General features: G+C 44.0%; 1 protein-coding gene across 3 annotated transcripts in view; it reads right to left on the reverse strand.

The window, feature by feature from the left end:
• Window positions 1-7692: 7692 nt before the first annotated feature.
• The window catches only part of LOC144730079 (protein Wnt-5b-like), a 50829-nt gene continuing 46389 nt past the window's right edge, over window positions 7693-12132 (reverse strand). For all 3 annotated transcript variants that reach the window (XM_078610607.1, XM_078610606.1, XM_078610608.1), the window contains one exon: window positions 7693-10010. In XM_078610607.1, coding sequence (XP_078466733.1) covers window positions 9552-10010 — 459 coding nt within the window. In that variant the 3' untranslated portion in view covers window positions 7693-9551. The remainder of the gene's footprint in view (window positions 10011-12132) is intronic.

Here is a 12132-nt window from a genome sequence, read left to right on the forward strand (position 1 = left end):
ACCGAAAAAAAACCATGAATCCTTGCAGTCACGAAAGCTTCAAATCTAGAATTTACCCCGTATTCGTTTACAAGGAAATTGAGTTTTCAGGTCCATACTGCGTGCGTACAGCCGTTTCAATACAGGCAACAAATATTTCGTATCTTTGTGTTTCTCCCTTGTGATGGGACTTTGTGGGATGAACGCTGAGATGTATAAGGGTGATCAATAAGGTCTGAATTGGTCTGTCATAAGGTAGGAGTGCACTGATAAGGGGTTGACAGGTATGCAAGTTCGCCTTGTGGGGTGACAACTCACCTATTCGAACGATTCGAATGCATACGTAATGTTGATAATGAATTAAGTATTCATTATAAGAAGACGTAATTCGGTGTACGCCACTGCTTATCTTGAAAGTGTTTAAACAACGGCCGATAGCGTGTGCGAAAAGCACTCCAGCCTCTGTGTATTGAGCAAACAAAAACAGGTTATCTCGTAGACATATATAATCTTATCTCACAGACATACATACTCTTATCTCACGTACGCACCTAGGCTGTGGCAGAAGTCAAAAGTTTATTGCCCCAAGTTAAAGCCAAATCGAGTTATACAGCTCTGTTAAGGGCGACTGGGTTGGCAGGCAACAGAGGGAGCAAATTATACATCGAGCTGTTAAACACCCACGTTCAAACTTTGTAAATTAAAAAACAAACTAAAGTCAGGGTCAGGTGTGTCATTATGGCACTCCAATTAAACACATTCCTGCGGAGGGACCTTGGGTTGCTCGGTCAATGGCCAGGGTCAACGGCGGCGTGGTGTATTCCGCAAATATGCCCGACTGTGAGGGCGGGCACAAGCCGGCGCGAGTAGGTTAAACGTTGAGTTTTATAAGGGCACCACGGGGTGACCAGCCCCTCCCCACCCAGCCCCTCCCCTCCCCACCCAGCCCCTCCCCACCCAGCCCCACCCCTCCCATTTTTTGATGCACGACGGACGGACACAATAATCCCCTGTGGGCTGGTGGAACCAGGTAGTTCCTATCAGTATCAAAATGCGTATTAAAGAACATGAGAGTAGGTGTTACCCTTTTTGGCAATAAAGCAGGTGTTACGATGTTAAAACATCAAACTGAAACCTTTTGCAAAGAATCATGTCCAACATATACTTGTGGTGAACATGCAAACAAAAAACATGCTCTGGTATGATATGCATTGTCTTTGAAACTGATTGGTCCAATCAGTGTACTGGCAAGGGAGGTCCCATGATACCGGATACTTCTATTGGAGGAATCCGATGAGCTATAAAGCTTTTTTTAAATCCTTTATATTAAGTTCGCTTGCTTGCTTAGGACCGTGCAAATCTTTCGGTCGTTTTTTAACCCACTTCCCGTGATCCAATCGAGCTGACATTTTCCACACAGACTCGTTGTGCGTGACAATTAATGTTCGTGGAAAAACAATTCCAAAATTTTACACTTTTTAGGACAAAAATATATTTAATTACCAATTGCTTAATGGTGCAATGCAATCATCTGACCCATAGGTGGCAGCCATCTCAAGCCAGAGGACGAGATGAATCTAGCCGCCACGCATATAAAGGATTTGTAGTGAAAAACGTTGTTTTTACGGGTTATACTTATTTCACATGTCAAGTCGAAGGGGCTGTGATGGCGGTGCACGTGGCCTCTATAATCCAGCACTTTTGGAGTTCGCAAGTGTTGGTGGGTCAGTGGTCACACACATTGCGGCGTCAAGGAGGTCCCATACCCTGGCTTGCCAGGCTAAGGCGGTACAGCAAGTGTGGACTAATTTCCATCTGTTCCAACTCAATTCCTGTGGGCGCGCGAGGCGGTGGCATACCCTGGCTTGCCAGGAGTCGGCAGTACAAAAAGTGTGGACTAATCACCATCTGTCTCCATCTATCCCTCGGGGTGCTCCGGTTGCCTCCCAACATGTATACACTCATTAATTGAATTTTGATTAAAGCTTTCGTGACTGCAGGGATTCATATTATTGGTTCTTTCGGTAAAGTCACGTAGAAGGGAAATAATACAATAATCTATATATATAAAATCGCAACTCTGTCTGTCTGTGTGTGTGTCTGTGTGTCGCCGGACCATACGCAGTTTCATTGGACGAAATGTGAGGGATTTGCGAGACACGATTGGTCCGTTTGGTTTTCCACGGCGGTTGCCCCTGGCAACGGCTAGCGACGCATTCGCTGCGGGGTGGACGCCATTTTTAATTCCCGTTAAAAATATGCGCACGCATTAACACGCGACTCTGAGGTAAATTCATCAAAGTTTCACGTCCTCTTCACTCCCCCCCCCACCCCAATGTGTGCAATTACTATTATAGGGTCGGTAGATAATAAAATTATAGCGATTAGACAGTATTATTGTAGCGCGGGGGGGGGGGGTAACGGCCCCAGTACCCAGCCTCAGCCGGGTGGGCAATCTAGGCGAGGCCGGAGGCTCTGCACGGTACTAGGCCTCGACACCCCACCCGTGTCAAGCGACGACTTTGTGGTATAAACTCGATATACCCAGCGTTGCCCGGGGGGAAAATACATTTTAAATCTTCTGAAAACTTTCAAACATTACATACCAATTAAAAAACAACTGTGTAATTACTTTTAAACCCGACGCGCCAAGAATCGATTCTTTAAATGTTGACTGTACAAATAGTCATTAAGCTGGGTTAGCGTACTGGCAGTCTATAATGTAGACTGTAGCCTGGTTATTAAGCTGGGTGGGTGTACTGGCAGTCTATAATGTAGACTGTAGCCTGGTTATTAAGTAAAGTGAGTCAATTTGTAACACGTAGGCTTTCGCGACCATTATTCATAAACAACGTTATTGGGTTTACATCGCCTTATTTATTAATGTGTTGTAACCCTCCACCACCCGACACGGCCAATCAGTAAAACAGTGTCACGTTGATAAAAGACTAATAGTTGGTAGTGAGGGGAACATTTTATTTTGCGTTAAAAATGCTTTAAAAATACACTAAACGCTCAGGTAAATTCTTCACTGCGTGATGTCCCCCCCACCCCGATGCGTGCAGTGATTACTACTATACATTTGCTAGATGCTACCACTATAGGCCGTAGATAATGCACAGCGGCCGAGGAGATCGTGGCTGGGGGTGGGGGGGCAGGGGTAGCAGGCCATCTGTGTATATATGTAAGGTTATTAAGAAATATATTTTTCACCCGGGCAACGCCGGGTACTTCTGCTAGTATGAATATAAAACAATAAAAATTCTCACGACGTTTCGACTGCAACACAAGTAATTATCTTCAGGTGTGAAATCCACAGCAAGAAAATTTGAAAAAGTGGCCACTTTTTTCAAATTCACACCTGAAGATGATTTCTTGTGTTGCAGTCGAAACGTCGTGAGAATTTTTATTATTTTATATTTATATTATTTTATTATTTTCCTTCTACGTGACTTTACCGAAAGAACCAAGAATACTCATTAATTGGTTTAAAACATCTGAATGTATAGAGGATCGCTGAGCTTGGGCAATTATTGGTAGCTGCGGCTCACCACCTGCCAGCGAACCTCCAGCTTGTCTGTGGGTCCTCGGTGATTGTTGTAGATGAAATATGCATTACGGACGCTATGTCAAACTAAACATGAAACTACAACTAATCATCACTTCCATACGTTTTAATACAAGTGCAGTGGTGTCACATTTTAAAAATGGCAATTTTTTTTTTATCAGAGGGGAGAGAATTGTATGTGATGCCTGCATGGCACACGGAAGATATTTGTCCCCCATCTCAAGTAGCTTGCGTGTCAGTGCAATGGCTCTGTTCTTCATAAACAGGACGGTGGCACATGACAGTATAATAAAATACCAACCACAGACAAGGGTGGTGCGAGACATAAGCCAACGATGTTGCAAGCACTCAGGACCGCAAGCAGCTAAAGGGGCCCTGGGTTCATGCAATAAATAGAGGTGAACTAAATATAGTGTCGATCAAATTAACATTCGAATGCAAAAAAAGATATACATTAAAAATCTATTAATCTCATCTGTACATTGTACTGTATCTTATGTACATAATTCCATATTTTTCTCTTGTCTACATCTCTTATTTCACGGCATCTGTCTCATTTGTATGTATCTTTTCTCATCTTGCTATTTCTCTATTCTCTTGTATATACTGTATATCTTCTGTAATCTCACTTGGGAGTTTATAAATCGAAAGGCGAGGAAGCCACCAAAAATAATTTCTGCTTAGGCCCCTAAATGGGCCAGAATCGCCGCTGATCCCAGCAGATGGTGTCGCTGGTGAAACTTTACGTTGGCAGACCACCAAGGAATACAAATCGCGTTTCTCTCTGCAAGCCATCATCGCAAGATGCTCACGATCACCCCTGGCCTCGGGTCTCTTATGCATCTCGGCAGGGTTATGAAGAGTGGCCGGGTCACTGCGTGGTGACAGGTTTTCACTTCTGATGAGACACCAGACCAAGGTTCTGCCTACTCTGTGGACGCCACTGGCCCCGTCACTCACTATTATCGAACAGCGGTATTAACCTCGCCGCCCTGTCTCAAATCCCACTGCAGCTCAATAAATTCCCCAGCTTGACTTTTAAAAGCCATCAAGGATGCGAGCCTGATCTCTTCGGCCAATATAGTTCGAGACACGTTTGCAATAAAGGCTGTGAACGAAACATAAATGCTGTTTTAATACAGTGATGAGAAACCGTCTCACCGTGTGGCAAATATTTTTTTATAAGTGTTGTACTTTTTTGGGCTGCTCTGATATTTTTTTTTCAGCTTCATTATCTGAGTGAATTAAAATAGTTGTATTTTTTACCAATAAGTGGTACGTGATCGTGGAACAACGTCAGTAAAAAAAATGTCCTAAAACCCGACTGCCATGACGACGCTGCTTATCTCTCTCCCAGACAAAGGTCTGCTCAAGGGCACCTTTAATATAAGTAAAATATGACATTACATCCTCGCCTTATAATTCACGACAGGCATTCCCACGAATCATGATAAAGCCATACCTGACACTGACATTACCAATTTAACGTTATTCAGTGCAATGTTGCTTATACACTATTTCATAAAATATCTTTAATGCAAAGGTTGCTGCGTACAGTATTTGTAATTTGCCTTTAAAACAAATACCTGTACAGGATATGGGTAGGATTACGTGTCAGGATATAAAGGTTTATTGAAAACTGGACCAAGTAACGTATGAACAATATACAGGTCTCTAAACGTGGGCCAACAGTTTTAGTGAAACCCAATAGTGAAATGTAATTTAGTATGCAGATGCAAATGATAGAGATTGTTTAAAGAAACACATACAATATTTAATATGAAAATAATGTCACTGACAGCATAGTGTAAATGCCACTTCGACCTAACCTTCCATATTTCTCATGAATCTTGGACACAGCTGCTACTGTTTGTGCCTCGGTGTACACCTCTGTTGTGCCACATTCATGATCCACTGCCACTACATGTGACAGACAACCCAAGAACTCTCCACCCTCTTCATTAAAATATTGAGTGGTTTCTCGCCCAATCGAGTGTGGGGTAATGCTCTTCGACTGTTGACAAGCCTAAACTATTGGTAGAAATTCCACATTCCTAAAGTTGGGGGTGGGGTGAGTTTCCATAGAACCACTGTTGACTGCCCAGGAAGGATGAATGGCCGAGTTGATCTCCGACTGAAATTTGCACTCACAACCAACCGACTGCAAGCTCTCATTCATTTATTAATGTCAGTCCACTGCTGGATACCCTGTCTACACCATGTCGTTGGGGGTTGTTTGTTTGGCCATACTTAATTACACTCGTCAGCATGAGGTGGTGAAGGGCCACCAATTCATTAAGTTCAGATGTTATCACTGATTTAATTCTTGGCACGGAATTTTAACTCTGGGCTTTTTGAGTAGTGTTCATTTTTTTGATAAAATTAGTAATGAAAATATTAAACTTCGTATATTTTTTATTTTAGTCAACGACTGGGGTTTATTTTTTATCAAGCATGATGATCACCGATTCCCCATCAAAAAGCTAAGCATGACTGACGAATATTGATTGGGTGGGTGGGTAATTTCTCCCCCCCCTTCACATCAACATGTAGCGACTTAAGAGTGGACTACATTTTTACTTCTTTCGTCAATTATATTTAGATAATTACTCAATGAAATCCACAGACTAAGACATTAATACAATTACACAGGTTGTCGACTAGAGTAATAGTGCCTAAAATTAAAGCAAATTCTGACTAAATGAACACTAGTTCATTGTGATGTGCACTCACCATGCCTTGAAGCATGAGGTAATTCTTGGGTTTCATCTCTGCAATGAAATTATGCCCGTCGATTTTAACATTTATTTTTACATCGGGGCACGGTATTATTTTGATTATTATCTTTCAGACACTGAACCATAACCCCCGAATCCATCTGGTCCAATGTAAGTTTGAACCAGTGTCATTGTCTCCTGGGCATGGTGTGTTTCGAACTGGAAAGTCCCTGCCCTGTTTGTGATGAAGAACAGAGAACATTTGCGCCAACGCAACTCCTTGAGCTGGGCTAGAACGAGAGCCACTGTGTGTCATTCAGACATCAAAACGCAGCTGCTTCTGATCACAAACTGGATCTTCCCACGCGTTTCCTACCATCTATTTACAGTATTGCATACGTTGGCCTCAATCCAGCACATGTAATCCATGGGGTGATGTCCCTGCAGAGTGTTGGAATTCTGGGAGTTCTGTTATTGACCCATTTCTTCTTGAGAAAACCGCATTTTTGTGTAAATGTTTAAACCCATGTATAGATTATATGACAAGTCACGATATCAGTGTAATTTAATAGTAAGACAAAGCGCCGACCTCAAATGTTAATTGTGCGCCAGATGGACACAGACATACCAGTAAATCAGAGCTGTATGAAACCACATTTGCACTGACTGATCACATTCAGCAAAAGAAGTCCATGCCTGTGGGCCTTTTGTTTGTAGCATGCAGTAAACTCATGGAAGTCCACTTGTGCGCACTGAACTTCACAGCAGAGTTTCTTCCAAGGACCCAGATTCGTTTGTGAAGACCCAGAGATGTGTTTTTTTAATATACACAGCTTCAACCATGCACACCATGTGATGCATGGTCCAAGCCTCAATGCCAAATGATCATGGTATTAAATATATACGTTTAGAGTGTGGCCATATTCTATTGTCCTGTGTCTATGCTACCCGCCGGCATTCACTAATCCACACAGACCAGTATAGTGAACAATCAACCACCCGTGACCAACCTACCGTGTGGAGGCCTTCATCCACCAGTGGATTGACAAAGGGCTGTACATATGTGGCAGAGCGGTGGTTTGCTCACTGCACTGGCCAATAGCAATTGGTGAGTGGGATCAGTTGAGATGCCAGTTGAGATGTGGACTATTACTCTAGCTAGCAGACCCTCCCCTACCTTTATGGGTGGTCCTCATTGACCAACATGGCATTGGGAGGCTTTCATCCAGCAATGGATTAACAAATGGCCGTAGAGTATGTTAATCGAAGGAAAACAGTTCACACACTTACCACCACCACCATCATCCACAAGCCTAATACTGTAATTTCTTACCGTGTAGTATGTCCACCATGGAATATCATCAAACTCCACACACCACAAGCATTTACACTACAGAAATAAATTCCTGACTGTCACACAGCCATGGGTTGGGTCAATAAGTAGCTATATTTATTTATTTGCCAAAACAATTTATTCATGCTCCACAATGCTGCATCTTTTGGCATATCCTTGAAGTTGTGTGCCGCTGTGAGCGATGACGATGTACAGTCCCGTTGATGTCGTCCAGTCTAAATCGTATCCTACTGCCGCCTTTATTGTCGATAAGTATCCAAAATATAGATAAGAAATTATACATTTGTAGCGTTAAAGGTGACCACAATGAATCCACGTATAAATAAATAAACGGTTACATGCATTATTAAAAATAAATGTGCGTCTGTAAGTCAACGGTGGATAGGCGTACGGTGCTGTACGGATCCATCACCCATTTAATGGGTGTCTTGTCAAACACGTTATTACTGTACTTTGAATGCATAATCATTAAACAAATAAATAAAATGCACTTAACATGCAGTGGCAGGCCTAACCCATTATTGGCACAATTCCATCATCCAAGCTTTAAACAAGGGGGTGGGGGGAGGAGCTTGCAATGGGTCTTACACGTACACACATAGGCTACTGAAATCAATCTGAGTTTCAAAGTTGAACAATTGTCTCCGTGAAAAAACCCAACAACAACAACAACCCAAACAAATGAAATTCGCCGCGTCAATTCTTTGCGATGCAATAACGGGTTGCCATTCCTTTATTACGTGTTTCGTGTTTGCCCGGTTTGTCTTGTAGAGGGCGCTGGAAGGATGTGTGCGCGTGAAAAAATGGGGAGAAAAAAACAGAAACCACAAAGGACCACAACTTTGTCTTGCAAGCCCCGATAGCACAAATTACACAAGTCCCAAGGAACTAACAAAGTTTATCACGCAACAGCGAGAAGTGCTGGCTACCCCAGTGCAAGTCAAGGAAAGGCATCATCCTCGGAACCGTATTATTTACAAAGGCACATGGGGTAGATTGTATTAACGCGGTGTTGTGTTGAGTCCAAAGCCAGCTATTGCTGTTTGGTATGGGGATGCAAAACGATTCGGGATTCTCTTCTGGTCTATTAAGTGAAATAAATCTAGGAACGTTTCATATACCACCGTACCGTTTCACTTTAGAAAATAAGGCTTTGGTCTATGCTAGAATATATATTTTATAGATTGTTTAATTACTTAATATGATAGTTCAGCTTTACAAACAGTTTATGAAAAAAAGCAGAGAATGTTCTTTGGTTTGTCAACCTACCATTTAAACATTTTCAGTTACAATGGGCAATACATATATACCCATTTATTTCCAAGCATTTTCCAGCTTTTGAAAAATTTAGGACAACCATCTCATTGCAAGTTTGTCCACTGATGGGGTACAAACATGACCAAACCCCCCCCAACTCGTTGTGTATTTGTGTGTATGCACCTGGCCGCAATTAAATAAAAAGTATTTTTTTCCCCTCTTCTTACTTCTCAAATGAAAGCTTTCTTCACGTGCCAGTGCTCAAATATCCGCTCCCACGTCGCAACTCGCAATGTCCATCCATGACGAGCACAGCCGCGATCCGGCAGTAAAGAGGCACGTGTGTGCAAGCTCATTCAAGCTGCCTGTTGGGGTTTTCTCTCTCAGATTTGCTTCAGTTGCTTGGACGGGAGCAAGCGCTCAAGAACAACATCAGTCTTCGAGATTTTCTTTCCTCCCTTCTCCTGCGCTGTTCTGCTCCAGTTGCTCAGGAGTGGCGGTCGTGGGTTACGCAGAGAGTTGGGGAATGGCGGGCAGGGTTGGGGAGGGTTGTCTAGGGCAGGCAATTTTTTGGGGGGGGTCATGTTTGGGAGTCGGGTGGCGGTTGCGGCGAGGAGGTGGAGGAAGTCCGAAAATGAGCGAGGAACGGAGCCCGAAACGGCCGCCGCCACCGCCGCTATTTGCACACGAACCTGTCCACGACCGACGTGCACTTCTTGCACTTGACGTAGCAGCACCAGTGGAACTTGCAGTTGCAGCGCTCCACCACGGTCGCCTTGAAGTGGTCGTAGCCACGGCCGCAGCACATGAGCTCGCAGCCGTCCATGCCCTCCGACGTCTTGTTGCACGAGCGGCCTGCCGTGCCCAGCGAACCCGTCGTCTCGTTGCGCACGCAGTAGTCCGGGCTCGCGTCCACGTGCACCAGATTGTCGACGGACGGCGGGCTGAACTTGCGGCTGGCCGGCTCCAGGTTGCCGCGGCGTCCCAGGCGCACGGCCGACGCGCTGTCGTACTTCTCCTTGAGCTCCTTGCCCACCTTGCGGAAGTCGGCCAGCTGCAGCCAGCACGTCTTGAGCGAGCACGAGCCCGACACGCCGTGGCACTTGCAAGCCACGTCCGCCAAGCGGTAGACGGCCTGGCGGGGGTGGAGGGGTGGGTGTCACGCACGAGGGTTTAGGGAGTTTTGGGGGGGGAGAGAAGGGAGAGGGCATTGAGGTGGATTACGGAGGGGAGGGAAACGAATGCTCTCGAGTCATTTAGAAGGGTAGAAAATGAATATTGCGCCGAGGCATTGTATGAGAGTTGAAACATGCGGCAAATGTCCTGTCACTTTTCTATTGACCGTATTCCAAACATGTGACTTAAGAAAACCCAGAATACGCTATTACCATGCTCTAAAAAAAAGGAAATGCATGAAATAATAATACTATAAAGCATATTTCCATGAATAATTTAAGCCAGCTACAAAGTCTGTAATTGTTTGCATTTTTGCTAAATGGGCCACTGCTGAAGCTGCATCCATCCACTCGCTAATGTTTGGAAAAGGGAACTTTACCGCCCGTCATCTCCGCTCTCGCTCACCACAATGCCCGATTCAAAGCCCCCCCAGCTGTTCATCATTACCCCTCGGCGTTTGCAATTCAAGCACAAATTCACATTGCATCCCCACGAGGAACTGATTAACTCGGAGCGTGTCATTGTGCACTTTTCCCGTCGAGGCTCACATTGCTCAAAGCATGAATTCATGCGCTCTCCCCTGCAAGCTAGCCTTACAGAGGCACCTACAGACATTGTCCACAGCACATGCATTCAATAAGGGACAAGGCGTGCACTGTCCCGTGGTGCACTATTCATAATGTTTTGTCTTGTGAGTCATGAATACGTTTTGGAATGTATTGAGTTGATGATTGAACATGTTCTGTAAATGACCCACGATAAATGTTTGTTCATGACTACAGCTATCTTTCATATTACACGGTCAACATCAGTATCAAGTTAATTCTAAATCGGTTCCGGGATCCACCTTCACCAACTGGGCAAGTATGGTAAAAACAAGCGCTGCAAGTGACGTTGCCTGAAGGGCCTCTTTATCCATCAGTGGAATTAAGTAGTTTCTGAAGGGTGCAGTGCTGTATTATTATTATCAAAAACATCGCAGTATGTACGTAACCGTGTAGGGCTCTCCCCTGTTGAACAATGTTGAGTACTGTACGTATTCCCAATACATTGCGATAGTGTTACTCTTCTGTTTACTGTATCGTACTAATAATGCACAATGTGTAACTTGCATAGTTAGCAGTTTCAGTTCAGTTTCAGTTTATTTGGTGTAGCCCTGTGAGCCATTCGGCTCATGAATCGGGTGCAACCGCAACAAAACAAAAGACAAAAACATGAATAAGAAAACATCTTAAAGTGACTATGCGCAAACAGAAAAATCCAGGAAAAAACTGCAAAGTCTTCCAGAAAAAAAGCACCGTACACCAACGCTGTGTGTAAAAATCCCAGTGGGATGCAAGTCAAACAACAACAACAACAACCACAAGACAACTTAGATTAAGGCCATCAGTCTAACTCCGTACTACAACAAACAAAAACATGGGCAAACCAAAAAACTTTTAGAAATCACCAAAATAAAGCCATAAAAGCAATGCAACAGTGCTCATGGGAACTGTGACCGAATTTTCACAATAAACGACATAAACAACACGTACTACCAAACCCTGTAGCCATAAGCTGCCTGCACGAGTCACTCCACAACAGCAGGAGCATCAGTAGAAGTATCAACATTCACTCTCAGGGAGAGACAGAATTATTTACAAGCACGAGAAGCCACAGACCAGCAAAGTAGAAAGGCAGCAAGAACTCTGTAGTCCTATTTTGGGACGTTTCTATAAGCGCCTCGATTAGCCAATCAGAGTTGGGGGTTTAGAGAGCGTCCTTTAATCCTCATGCGGCCCCACTCACTTTAAGCTTTCCTCACAATTGGCAATAGCCCACGGCGATCCCAGCTATGCATTCTGTAGCGGACCCCTCACGCACTATCGCATTGTGTATTGACACCTCCGTTGGGCAATAATCAGGTAATGATGTGAATTGATGACACGTTATGACAAAAGATGAAACTGCATGTGTTATCGTGTTATCGGCTTACTTGGGGTATTTTTTGTTTCAATGTATGAACAAGCATATCATATCCGCACCTCCGATTTGCACGCTTGGCTACGTACGGTGCGAAAGAAGTTCAACATACAGTAACA

Source organism: Lampetra planeri, chromosome 34 (genome assembly GCF_965212315.1).
Source record: "Lampetra planeri chromosome 34, kcLamPlan1.2.h2, whole genome shotgun sequence".
Taxonomy (NCBI): Eukaryota; Metazoa; Chordata; class Hyperoartia; order Petromyzontiformes; family Petromyzontidae; genus Lampetra; species Lampetra planeri.